At 41.4% G+C, this 14519-nt stretch overlaps 1 protein-coding gene across 1 annotated transcript in view; it reads left to right on the top strand.

Annotated features, from left to right (window-relative positions):
• The window catches only part of PDLIM7 (PDZ and LIM domain 7), a 109980-nt gene that overhangs the window by 34931 nt on the left and 60530 nt on the right, over positions 1–14519 (top strand). The window contains exons 3-4 of the mRNA XM_018552411.1: positions 11061–11212; positions 11448–11478. Coding sequence (XP_018407913.1) covers positions 11061–11212; positions 11448–11478 — 183 coding nt within the window. The remainder of the gene's footprint in view (positions 1–11060; positions 11213–11447; positions 11479–14519) is intronic.

Below are 14519 nucleotides of genomic sequence, written 5' to 3' on the forward strand. Positions count from 1 at the left end.
ATATATATATTGAGGGGTGGTGCCATGATGTCACCTTTTTGTGTTGTACAGCACAGGCAAGTCACTCAGTATAGCTGCTGTATTAGGACCTGGAAGATGCTGTAATACACTGTAGTCACTGCCAGGTATTACTTATGGATTAACTATAAAATCCAGATAAAAGTTTAAAGCTGAAACCCAGAGTAATAGATCGATACAAACTAAAGTACATATAGAGGAGTTGCTTTACCTGCTAGATAGCAGAGTCAGGTTGGTAGCATTACTTTTTCTATTGTTCTTACACAGGGCAGCTTGGTCACCCTCTTGCCCCCAGCTAATTACACTACACCAAAAAAAGAATGTTTTGAAAGGGATTGTCCTTTTAAGATAGTAAACCCAACCTCTTATTCTGAGTGGAATCTATTGAATGAATATGTTGATCCTGCCAGTTCTGACAGCCAGAACACCACTTCCATTTTAGTGGTGACAACTTTTACTGCAATGGCTCTGATTCAGTAGAGTGTTCTAACCCTCTTCAGCACTCCCACAGATGTAGTACAAACATACACAGCGTCAGCACAGTCTGCTGTTATCACCACTACACACCCGCTTTCCTGTCCCTGACTGGTATTGACTCCAACTAAGTAAATTTAGCTTTTTACGTCATTGGAAAAGATGCACCGCTGAAGTTCAGATCCTAGCACAGCCCCTTGCCCAGCAGAGAAAGAAAGAGGGAAGAGTGGCTGATCTGTTCTGCTCTTGCATGGCCTTTGACTGTACATTCATGTGCATTAAATAGTGTTTTATATCTGCTTGGTGTTTAGCTTTCATTTTATGTGATTTTTTTCCAGTGATAAATGCAGCATGAATATTCTACAGGTTTCACCAGTAAAATAGTTTTCTATAACAGTTTCTAATAGATTTCCTAACTTGTCGGCTTTAAGCATGCATATGTTTCAAACATATGCAAATCTGTGATCTGCAGTGAGCTATGTGCACACTTGCGGCCATCACAATCTGTTCAGATTTTAGCTGGGAAAGGGATGGGGTATGACAACATCCAAAAATATGGTGACTATAGGGCCAAGGAACTTGAGGTCAGTTATATCCCCTTACTTGGTTCTGAGTAAAGTTGCCCTTTAACCCTTGACACATCTAACTCTAGGCAAGATGTGTATTGCTCTCTTCTTCCCTCCAAGCAAAAATGGACAGCATGCCTTTCAAAGCATATTATTGGCTCTTGGCTTATATTTTCTTTTACTGCGTGGGATTAAAAAGGAAACATTTGTGTTATTAAATGCTTTAATGCCTTGTTACTCTTGTCCCATATAATCCAATTATACGCAGGTATGTGCATGTGTTTCTGTGTTTCATTTTGTTACAGCGAAGTGGAAGCAAAGCACCGTGCTTTTGTGTGATTACAGATCCCTTCTCCTTGCTTTGCTTCCCTGCAGGCTGTTCTTTAAAATAGACTTAGTTGCACAGAGCGCAACAGGTTGCTGTTTTGAGCAGAGCTATTTCAAGACAAGCCATGCTAGAACCCAGAAGAAAAGGGCACAGCTCAAGTGAGAAAGGGAGTTGTTGCCAGGAGACCTGTTAATAGGGCTAGTTTCCTCTACCCCCGCACCCATTTTAAAGAGTTGGCCTGTGAAGCAGGAGGTCCTTATTGCAAATCAGCGTCTGCTGCTAGGACTTGCGTCACTAATACCACAAATTTAGATGGTATTCACTTGTGCTCTACAGTTAATTATAAGTATGAAGTAGAGCGTATTGTGGGGGTCACTGACACAGCTACAGGGTGACTTGAAGCAACTACAAAAAGGTCGGAATGGAAGGTCATAGCAAGCTGTTTACTGTTGTGTACTGCTGTACACTGTACTGCTATGAAATTCTCACTCCTTCTCTCTTAGACTGTCAGGACAAAGTCATGCACTACCCAACCGATGCCAAATGCGCAAGCAAACAAAAACGTAAATGCTATATTTACATGAACTTGTCTTTATGGAAACGGCTTGGGTGGATAATTGCAGACTATAGTACACAAATTGCCTCCTGCGTGAAGAGTTGCTTGAGTGCTGTAATGGTGAATTAAAACAAAGTGTGAAAGGCTTATTTAGAGGTGGTTGAAAGTGACATACAATGATGAGACCTTTTGCTGATTCATACAGTGGTCTGAGCTGAAGCCGGGCAAAGTAAACTTGAATGATCTGTACATATTACTTCATTACATTCTGGCATGAACACATATTCCAATGAGTATACTGTAGCTCAGGGGTGTCAAAACTCAATTTAATCGTGGGCCTCATCAACATTATGTTTGCCCTCAAAGGGCCTGTAAGACTATATAAATGTATCTAACCTTTATCATAATTGCCTCTGCATTCGATTATCACTGGTTTTAGTAATAACCTAATACCTAGATCTGAAAGTAGAAGTCTAGAAAATGGCCTGGTGGGCCGGATTCGGCCCCTGGGCCTTGAATTTGACACATGTGCTGTAGCTGGATTAGTGTAAAAAATGTATTTAAAGGGGTTTAGCTCTCCTCTGACAAGTTCTTAATCTCGGCCGGATATTCTGCTGTCCATCTCCTTAAATACACAGTCCCACCTAATCAGATATACTGTATGTATAGTGGAATCTTCACAATGATCTCCTGATTCTTTCCACACTTGGGGGGTTGCCTGCTCTCATAATGTAAAATAGATCAGAAATAACTCACAGAGAGTGAATCACCTTCTTGATGGTTGTGACAAGTTGAAATCAACTAGAGCTGTTTCTCTTGCAGTGTCTCCTAACCATATAAGAAGCAGATGGAATCAGGCTGATGGCATATTTACACAACTGGAATATCAGTTGTGAGTGAACAAAGCCGACAAAAATATTTTTGCCATACATGGCCAAAATGTTAAAACAATGCAAGTTTGTTGGTTTTACACACGGCGTTTAATATAGCACTGTTGCATAAATGTACTGGAACTGTAATATCAATGGGTAAATGACATTATCAGATACAAGCACGGACTTCAGTCTCTCATCAAAGATAAAGATATGATGTGCACAGTTATAATCCCCAAGTATTTGTTTTCTGTATACAGACTGAAGCACTGCCAGGAATACTGGTGTGAAGTGGGTGGCTGGCTTGGCTCACTAGGATCCTTGTCAGTAGTTCCAATGGACACAACACAAATAATGGGCAACTTGCAGTGCTGATCCTCTCACCTTTTGTGAAATTTGGTGTTTGCTAGTTGTTAAGAATTCCTGCTTATAATGCCACCGACTATGGCTCTTGTAGGTGAGCATTTGACAACCAGATATGCAAACATTACAGTTTACACTCACAGGCTGATGCATAAATGTGCACACTTGCATGATACATGTATATGCTCTATGCAGACAGCCTTGTGGAAACAGTAATGATTATTTGAGAAAATCCTACTTTGACAAACACCTTTCCCCTCAAGAACATCCGAATGGGGGTGTGTGCTAAAATCTGAAGGTGGCCATAGACAATTGTCACTTGTTCATACCGATACCATATGATCTGCAGATAATCACCTAATGCCTGTAGAATTAATAAATAAACCAGTGCAGAACACCTATGTAACTGGGTTCTCATTGAAGTAGTCATTCCCTGACTCATGTGCCTCATACTTGGTGTAGAACAATAATGCTAAACCAATTTAATGGGCCACTGCCCTTAAATTCATTTTAGCACTTGAAGCAGACCTGTCATTAAATTCTGCATGAATAAATCAACAATATGCCACAATGTGCGGCAACAGATTAAAAACTGTACCTTTTTGTTATTAAAAATAAGGAATTGAGCTCCATTCTAATGACTGAACCTAGGAATAAGAGAAGCAGATTAGGAGAATTATGTCAGTTCTTTGCTGCAGGCAGGAGGAAAGACTCATGCTCTGAATGTTCAGCTAAGCCGAAGTGAAGACCACGTTTGACTCCGCCGATCCAACATCTGGTTCACTCGCTGCCATTTGCCCCTATTCTCATAGGGGCCCAACGGCAGTGAGTAAATAGCTGAAAGTGACATTAAACCCTCAGATTTTTTAACATAAACCAATACTGTAATGTGTGCCTTACTGTAATCCATGGTTGTTTCCCTTCTCTTTGCTGCTCTTCCTTTTAAATCCTCATGTCTTCTCATGCTTGGGGAGAACTTCCCTTTTCAGCTCAGGGCCTCTTCCTGTAGTGCTGGCTCAGGTTACAAGCCTATACAAACGTATACACAGACACCGTGTATCCATTCCTGAGACAAGGCAGTCTGCTACAAAACAGAACGGCATTCGGCTTGGTTACTCTGCTTGCTACCTCAGAGGTAGTGAGCAGAATACAAAAAAAATGTAAACAAAAGAAAAATAAAAACGGCATGGGGTCCCCCTCTCGATCCATAGCAGACCCTTTAGGTCAACGCTTGCTCCGTCTAGTTGTTTACATTTGGATGGCAGGTGTCATTTTGCAGAGTGTGTTTGGCGGTTGCGGATGGGGCTGCAGGCTTTTTTTTTTCATTTCCGCGAGTCGGCATCATCGTTGACATGGCCTGGACAGGAAGAACCCCCTTCCTGTCCAGGCCATGTTTCAGTATTCAGCGCTGCAGTACTTTGATGTTTATTCAGTCATACAACGCTGTACTCAAACACATTTTATACCATTTTTGGGGGGCAGATAGAGCTTTCTTTTGGTGGTATTTGCTCACCACTGGGGCTTTTATTTATTACTATATAACAAAAAAAGTACCCTAAATTTAGAAAAAAACCTGTTTCCCTATGAAATGTTATGAAACATTTATTATCACCCTAATTTTTTGGTAAAATATAAAAGACGGGGCAAATAGACACCAAATAGTCAAGCCTTAAAATTGTGAGCTAGAGACCCCCAGAGAAGCTGATGAAGCAGAGAGAGTGACACTGAATGTTGAAGTGATGTAATATACACTGTTCAGGAATGGCCATGGACGGCAAGTGGTAAAGGACTTTTTCAAAAGTCTGTTGATTTTACACTTACATTTAACCCTTTAGTAAATGAGTAGAGGTACAAGTAACCCTTACTCATTCACAAGATGGCACAGCATCTGTAATTAAAGGGGTACCCCAATGCAAATAAGTTCCCCCGCCTGCAGACCCCCACAACCAACGGGTCAGGGCTTGTGGGGAAGAGGCCCTTGTCGCTATCGGCGCAGGAACAAGCTGCTTTTCCAGGGGGGACCCCCGGAAAAGCACCTTCCCAGTGCCAAGGGAAATCGACCTGGTATGGTGTGAGGCGGGTCTCGCTCGTCCCCGCCTTTCCTGCCCTTCCAGGCTGCTGCCCTGATTAAAGGTCTGGTTGGGAGGGAATTCCCCCCTCCCCTTTTTTGGGGGTGGGGTTCCTCCTTAAAATTCCTACCAGCCTTAAAGGGCCTTGTATGACTTTTGGGGGGAACCCCACGCACTTTATTTTTAACTGGGGGGGAGGCCTCCTTACTTTCCTACCAGACCTAAAGGGTCTGATATAGATCGGGAGGGGGACCGGCAGACCGTTCTCCCCGCTTCAGCTGTGACTTCGGCTCAGCTGAGTCGAAACATATGCGTTCGGCTCAGCTGAGCTCTTCGGCTGCTGTACGGGCTATTGTGAATAACCTATACAGCAGCCGTTCAGTTCGAGTGAACCAAAAGGCTCCGGCAGCCGAAGTGAGCTGAAGGATTAGCCGAAGCTACGGCTATATCCTTCGACTCCTCAGTGAATAACCCTCTAAATTTTCTTGGCAGATTACTGATTGGGAAGACGTTGATCATCTGCAGGAATTGTTTTGACGTGCACAGGTCTGCTGTCTGGCTAACTGTATAAATCAGCTACGGGGACTTTAATGACCCTTTTTCACAGTAGTACTATGGACTTTGTTGTTACAGTTAGATTAAAGTGACATTAAATTCTATCTCCCCCCTCCAATCCTGCTTTGAGGACTTACCTTAAGTGACGCCTCTTAATCTGATCATCTTCTTCCTTCCACTTGTATTCAGCAACCCCTCCAGCGCTGGTGCCGGTCTCTGATACAACACAGACTCCTCGTGTCCCACGGCGTCTTTCCGACGTGCACGCTCCCGGCTGCATGCATTCACTTTCAGTGTAGCTCTCCTCTCCCAGCCTGGTGATCTCCACTGTGCATGCGCCTGCCCACTTTCTCCTGCATGGTGGTTTGGGGAAGCTGAATTCCTGGAGTGAGCGGCAGAGACACAGGTAAGTATTTACCTATTTGGTAACTTTTCATTTTTTAATTATATTTTTGCATATACAGGTGAAACTCGAATAATTAGAATATCGTGCAAAAGTAATTGCAGTATGTGCTGCAAAAGGGGCCCAAACCAAGTACTGAGTACATATGCATGCTTGTACTTTTCAGAGGTCCGATATTGTTCTATGTACAATCATTCTTTTATTGATTGCATGTAATCTACTTTTTTGAGGTTGTGGATTTGGGGTTCTTGGGGTTTTCATGAGCTGTAAGCCATAATCATCACAATTATGACAAATCATGGCTTGAATTATCTTGCTTTGCATGTAATGAGTCTATCTCATATATTAGTTTCACCTTTTAAGTTGCATTAGTGAAATAAATGAACTTTGCACGATATTCTAATTATTCGAGTTTCACCTGTATCTATTGCTTGCTAGCAGTAGATATATGTAACAAAAAAAACAAGACTTTCATTCTACTTTAATTATAAACATTCCGATACCTTGTTTGTGCCAGTAATTTAATACTTGCTTGGTTCTGGCAGCGATGACAACATACAGAAATCCTGATGTTTCTGTGAACAACATTTACTGTTTAAGCACAGCAATGATTTCTAATAATATATCTTCCTCTGGAAACAACGGTGTGTACAGTTTGTTCCTTTTCCTGCCACCCACTCATTGCATACTTTAAGAATCACACATTAAAGTCACAGTACATCTGTCCTTTGAACGTCTTGTGTTGCTGGAGCTGGTGGCCAGGCTCACTTGCAGAGATCTTTTCAATGATCAGTTGCCTCCCACTATGGCAGCATTTGGCTGCTGTGATCAGCTTCACTGCTGTGCACATAGGGCTGTTGAGGATAATGTCTTAGAGGAAATGTGTAATCTCTTTAATGTTTTTTTAGATACATTTGGAAAATAGATCAGCATAATGGTAATATATTTATCATTGTGTGGTAATGTTTTAACTGTGTTTAAATGTTCGAATTGTAGTTAAAAGTTACAAGTCTGTGTGTCAGTGTATTCAATGAAAACATAAATACATTGTCTATGTGGCTGATATCTTATCTCATCCAGTGTTAAAGAAGAATGCCAGGCAGTTAAAAGCCTGCAAACCTGCACTGCAAGGGTTAAGTGCTCATTTTGGTCTAAGGTGTAAAATAAAAAAAGATATACTCACTCGAACCTTGGTCCTGCTTGGCTGCTAGACCACTTCCCCCGGACTCCAGCGATTTAAGCCCCTCTGATATCATCACATGTGATAGAAGTCCATTGCTTTGTATTATTTGTGAGGGCCCTGAGGAACATACCACAGCCAGAGTAGAAGGTGAGAGAGGGGATTAGGTTGAGTCAATTACAGAGCTCCCTCCAGTGGTTAATCTGCAAATTTCTATACTTAATACAGTGACAAAAAATTGTAAGATCAAGTATTTAAAATGTGGAATTCACATTAAAAAACTGACTTGTAAACATTACAATAATAACACAAATGATTTGCTTTCTGAAAAAATTGAATACTTTTCCTTTAAGACTATGCACAAGGATATGATCTTTGGTAATGTTTTGATAATATATTTTATATATTTGGATATCCATTGTACAATGTATATTAGATGTGTTTGCCATAACCAGCAAATAGCAATTGGTAGTTGGAAAAAATTCCAATAAAGTTTGGGTGATGAAATTGCTAAAAGAAAGCCTTGTCCCCCCTAATAAAAAGCAATAACTGTAGCTGTTTCATAAGTACTGACTAATCAATAGGTTAATAGCTGAAATGTAAGGATTGCTCCATTGAAGTCCATGGAGGTAGACAAGTATTACAGCTTATATGGTGTATGGGGCATTATTGCCGTAAAGGGATAACAGTGTCAATCAGCCAGGACTATCCTACCTGGTGATAGATTCTTCTTTTAACAAGCATTAGCCATGAGATTTCAGAGAAGTTGGGGAATACAAACAGCTAAATGAAAATGAACTTATCACAGTGTATTATTGTTTGAAAATCTTATTTCTGTGTATTCCTGTCACTTCCTTTTGGGAAGACACAATACGAAGAGGAAATATCTACAAAGAGAGGAGAATTTTCCTTTTTAGACAGTTGATAAATGCCATGTGTTGTGGCCAGGTGGAGTAAAGTGGAATTTTCAGAGCTAGCAATCAGATGTTTACTACCTTGCACTGGTTTCCTTTACCACACCACAAAAAATACTGCCCAGACGCCTTCCACCCTTCCATTGTGGCAAGGCTAAAGCATGCAGCAGCCCCTCTCACCACATTTCTAGCACTGTATTGAGCCGATTGGGAGATAGTAGGGTACGGATCAGCCTTGAAGCTTCTTTTTTTTTTCTTATTCCAGCTCGTTTCATTTTTGAAATTGTGCATATTTGTGCTTTGGCTTTATGGAGATCATAATTGGCAGGTACAGGTAGTACTTGACATGAAGACCCTGTCAAGTAGGCTATATGGGGCCCCATAACTAATAATGGTGACCCTACTTATAAGATTACAGCATTACAGGTTGACTAGAGTATTGTGCATAACTCCTCTTTTATCACTGAACAAGAAACATATCACTGAATATCTACCTTTCTGACAGTTATTCTGGTTTTATTTTCTTTCCTTTCTTATATATATATTTTTTCTACTTTTGTTTTTGTATCTTTTGCTTTTAAACGTTCTCCTCTCCCTTTTTATGGCTTTTCTATTTTTCTGCAATTTAACTTTTTCACTAGCATTTGACTTGCCTTCGTTTTTTTACTGCTGCATTTTAGAATTGGTTATAAATAAAAGAGCCTTGTCTCACCACTGTCTGGTTGTTTATAATGAGTGACAGAGAAAGAGGCTGGTTGTGAATAAAGCAGACAGGTGGGGATGGAGGTAGGGAGGGTGTCCCATTGCTGTCATGTGGCTCTTGTAGAAATGCTGAGCTTGTAGAATTCTGAGTTATAAATACTATGTCCTCATTCCAGCTCACACACAGGTTGCTGGAACTGCTTCTTGTTTCTCTCTTTCTGTCTCCCCCTGGGGACTTGTAGATGAACATTTTAAATTTGATTTCTTGTTTTTAGAGAAAACATATGAGGCTGGCACTGTTAAATATGCTTAGTTTTTTGTCTGCAGTTGAATTAATTTGTTTTAAGGCATCATAAACAGTTCCAAAATGATTTGTTGAAGGTTGGCTGTTCCAATTTTAACTTGACACAATGTGCAATCAGCAATTAATAGTATTCCATCCACAGGGGGCACTGTTCCATTAAGTTGTATGGGTGGATTTCCACCAGTACACTCTGATTCAGTACACTCATGTTACTGTGGGCCTGCCCTTAGCAATTTGTTATGAATGACCGGCTAATGTTCAGTGTTTTGATGGTCCTTAAAAAAAACAAAAAACATTGAAACCTTTTAGTTTACAGAAGTGTTTTCACTCTAAACTTGATATGCAGTTAGCTTAACAATTGATGCACATTAGCATTAGTTATTTATACTTCATTCTTCTTTAGTTGGTCAGATATTGGCCAATGGTAGCTTTGACAGATTTAGCAGTTTGGCTTCTGAGTTAAGGAGGTTATTTTAGTGTGGGGTGTCCAACTTCAGTCCTTAAACACTAGGCAGCACAGTAGTGGTTAGCACTTCTGCCTGGGGGTCCCTGCTTTAAATCCTGGTCAGAACACTATCTGCAAGGAGTTTGCATGTTCTCTCTGTGCTTGTGTGGGTTTCCTCCAGGTACTCCAGTTTCCTCCCACACTCCAAAGACATGTTGGAAGGTTATTTGATTCTTGTCTTAATTGGCCCTGTATTTATGCATGTGAGATAGGTACCTTAGATTGCAAGCTCCTTGAGGGCAGGGACCGATCTTAATGTGCAGTATGTAAAGCGCTGTGTGAATTGTTGGCCCTATATAAATACCTGTAATAAATAAATATTTTTATGATTTCTCTAATTGACAGATGATTGCTAAGTAAAATTACTCTTTCTCATAATATTGACCTTTTATTCATCCCTTATGGACTGGATAGCTCTGCTTTAGGATGCCTATTAATAGTTAAACTGGCCATACACCAGTAGAAATGTGTTTTTGGAACATTGGTTTGATTTTTTAATAGTTATTGGGGTCAAATAAATGATCATTTTGCACCGAAATGATGAAAAAAAATCAAAGGATCAGGATTGAACGAAATTCTAACAGTGAATGTAGTTTTCTGAGGGCTTGATATTTCCTTTGGAGGTGATTGTGATGAGTTTTAGTAGACATTTTATCTAGTGAAGCCCCCTTTTTTTGTTTTCTTTGTTAAAGTAACACTAAACTCAGAAGTTAAGTCTTAAAAACGCATTTAAGTACCTTAACTATTATTAATAATGTATATTATTTGTGTATCACTCGGTTGTAGATCCTCAAATCATCTCTGAATTGGTGCTGACACTGTGCTTCCTTCTGGAGGGTGGCTACTTTTGTTCCCCGTGGTCCCTCTGTGTGTTGTAAGGTAGTCACCACTCCAAGCTCCCGTGATGGACTACAATCTCAATACACACATGGACCATGGGGAACAAAAGAAGCCACCCTCCAGAAGGAAGGACAGGTGAGAGTCAGCTCTTATATTTACTGCTTTAGTAGACATGCAAGAGACAACCAGCAAGGAAAGAGTCAACTACTGCCACTAAGTTACTGTATATTGCTTATTGCTTATATTGTTTTGCACCCTTAGCTCTGTCTTTTTAATATTTTGGTTTTGTAGCAGTTTAAAAGAAATTGTGTGGAAAAAAACACACAGCTTGAAAATAGTTTTTGGTGTACATTGCTTTGAACACGATATGTTAACCTTTGTGTTAATGGTGCCTTATCTTCTCTGTTACAGCTGACACCAGCGGGAAAAGCTGAACTGGCTGGCGTTAATGTGGGGGACTGGTTATTACAGATTGATGGAGAGAGCACAACAAATATGACTCACATCGAGGCCCAGAACAAGATCCGAGCCTGCAGCAACAAGCTGGGTTTAGTTCTGAGCAGGTAATGAACATAGTGTTATGTAAGCTCTCTAAGGGGCAGGGCCCTCCTTACCATCTTGTCTTGAATTGTATTGTGATTTTAATGTCTGCCCTATATTGTAAAGCGCTGCGCAAACTGTTGGCGCTATATAAATCCTGAATAATAATATCCATTCAGTAACGGCAGCAGCCCTTTTCATTGAGGAAGTGTTTGGATGCTACAACTGAATAAAATGACAATTGCTTTCTCTTTGCAGGTTCTCAATGGGATTGAGTAATCAGCCAAAGGTAAGTTTCTTTCATGGTTATACAAATACATGAATGGTGTGTGGGTGTTGTATGTATTTCTGAAGGACAGGAAGATAAAAGAGGTGGAGTTGAATCTGTGGTTGTCTTGGATGTGGTTATTTTTATCCATTTGTATCTGTGTATTTTTATCTGTCCTTGCTTCCTTCCTATTAGTGGAATTTCAACCTGTCTGCTTTTTCTCTATTCCTGATCTCACATGTATATAAAAAAAGCCTTTCTCCTGTCCCCTTTACTTTACACTGCTGCCCTTTGCCTCTGGCCGTGGCTAGCCTGACACCAAACTCCTGTGCTGCTTGCTGTCAGCATGATGTGCCCGCTTTCCCTTCTCCACTGCATTCCTGGAGCTGCATGTGCCCTTCAGGGTAAACACGGGCTGATTTATTCTAAGCTACTAGAATGCCTCCGGTGATCTCATGGGAACACAGCACTTGAGGAAGATAAATTATCACTAACATATTAAGTATACTTGCTGCTAACCCAGTTCCTGAAACACACATGCAATCACACATAGTTGCTATAATAATTTAATAATGCTAGGGGAGTTTATCATGGAAACGTTGATTCCCTTTTTGGATGATTAAAGTATCATTATGATCACGCCATAAAATCACATGTTTGGTGTAGGCTGCCTATACCAGTAAATATGGGTACTATGTTTTTAAAACATGAAACATTGAGAACATACATGCACCTGCCTGCAGAAGGAGTGCTAAAGCACTTCATTTGAAAGGAACAACACTATATCTTCAGTAGTGAAATCACTGCAGCATTGTCACCCTTGCTGCTGACACACCTGATTAGATAGAAAATGTTTTTTAGTCTCTTGGCGCTAATTCCTACTATTCACACAATCTTGGGGAGCTGTTCATCCAAAGGCTCTGGGGTTCCCATCATGTACATAGAAAAACAGAGCGCGACCTCCATGTGTAAAATGTTTTATTAAAATGGTTTAATAAGGGTAATGTACTCACAGATGCAATATTTTCATCACGCATGTCAAAAGCCACAGTGTTGGTTACAAAGGAATAATCCATCCCGACTCCGTATCACAGCTGCCCCCGGTCACATCAACCACTGATTAGATCTTAGTTCCATTGATTGCCCTATCAGTAAATAGCCACACTCAGCTCTGTCCACGGCCCTTTAGATTGAGAGTGCGTTGCTTACCTAGGGAAATGATGTTAAAAAAACCCTTCCAGCACTGTCTAGCTATGTGCAGAAATTCAGCTTCCTAACTGATTTGGCCAATAATAAAGAGGTAAATTGCATTTCGTTTATGTTGTTTAACATGCCAACTTTAATTGAAAATGCCTGTTTATTACTTTGAGGGAAGAGAGTAAAAGCTGCCTTAAGACTGCAGTAATCAATGAATATGTACAAAGTAGGGATGCACCAATGCCGATACTAGTATCGGTATGTGTGCCGATACCGAGTATTTGGGCTCGTACTCGCCCAAATGCTCCGATACCTTTCCCTATACTGGAACTTCCGGTTAGAGGAGGATTTCCTCTGACCGGCAGTGCTGCAAGGGAACATGGAGCCGGGAAGCTGGCTCCATGCTGTTTGGCCGGCTCCATGCTGATTGGCCGGGAAGCCGGCTTCCCAGCCAATTAGCAACGAGCCGGGCAAACAAATCTGATAATATGGTGACACGACCCCCACCTTGCAGACAAATCATTCCCCACACATAGATCCTCAGCAGCAGTCATTACCATACCAGTCCCTAGGCCAGCTGGGCAGACACAGCTCTCCTGGATCTCCCCACGTCTCCTGTGTGCACAGCGCCAGCACTGCCTCCTTGATGTCTGAATGAGAGCACTGGGCAGTTTGCACATGCGCAGTTGCAGGCTGAGGGCCAATCACGTTGGCGCTGTACACACAGGAGATGTGGGCAGATCCGGGAGAGCTTGGTGAGCGGTGTCTGCCCAGCTGGCCGAGGGACATCTGTGGTACGGTAATGAATGCTGCTGAGGATCGATGTGGGGGGAATGAGGTGTCTGCAGGGTGGAGGTTGTGTGACCATATTGTCAGATCTGTTTGGCCGGCCTCGATGTCGATTGGCTGGGAAGCCGGCTTCCCGGCAAATCAGCATTAAGCAGGCCAAACAGAATGGAGTCGGTTTCCCGGGCAATCAAGAAGCCGGGCGGTGGATAATGACACGCTGCCAGGCTCCCAGATTGCCCTGGAAGCCAGCTCTATGCTACTCGAAGTACCGGTATCGGTACTCGGTATCGGCGAGTACCGAAATATTAATATCGGTACTCGTACTCGATACCGAAAAAACGGTATCGAGATCATGATTCGCCCTTGCACTTCGTACTGACCAATGACTGCTTGATTTGACAAACATTTGGGTTTCTCTTTTAATAATCTTTACAGCTATAATTGGAGATGACAGTTTCTCATTAGAATGTAATCAGTCTTGAGAAGAGTTAGTGAAAACAATCCTTTCGCTGTACAGATGACTGACAGCAAAATTGGGAAAAGATCTGAAATTTTTGTCCAGAAAACCATTTAAGTGAATTGTTCAGTTGCCAAGAATACATGACTGTCTCCATTATCCTCAGCAGTCGCTTGCAGAATGGGCAAATGTCACATCTTTCATAACATTGAACAAATTGTCTACACATGTATGGCCTGCATCCATGATACATAATACATGTGTACATAGACTTTTTATAGAGATTTCATCTGTCTAGCCACACTGATATTACTAAGTAATGTTACTTGCGGCTGCTTAAACATCTAGCCCACTTACCTCAGTTTCCCTAATCCTTTTTAAACAGAGGCTATCCAAGTTAGGAGCTATATTAAAGCAGTACTCCAGGGGAAAATATTATTAACCCTTGCGGTGGGGTTTCCCCCACCTCAAGGGTTACCTGCTCATTTTGGTCTAGGGAGGAAAATAACAAAGTTATACTCACCTGATCCTTGCAGCTGGCTTACTGTTAGGCCAGCCCTTCCAGTGTCTCTCTCCCTCTGGTGCAGAGGGACATACCATTGATGCAGTGTAGAAGGAA

Source organism: Nanorana parkeri, unplaced genomic scaffold, assembly GCF_000935625.1.
Source record: "Nanorana parkeri isolate BGI_ZX_2015 unplaced genomic scaffold, ASM93562v1 scaffold87, whole genome shotgun sequence".
Lineage (NCBI taxonomy): Eukaryota > Metazoa > Chordata > Amphibia > Anura > Dicroglossidae > Nanorana > Nanorana parkeri.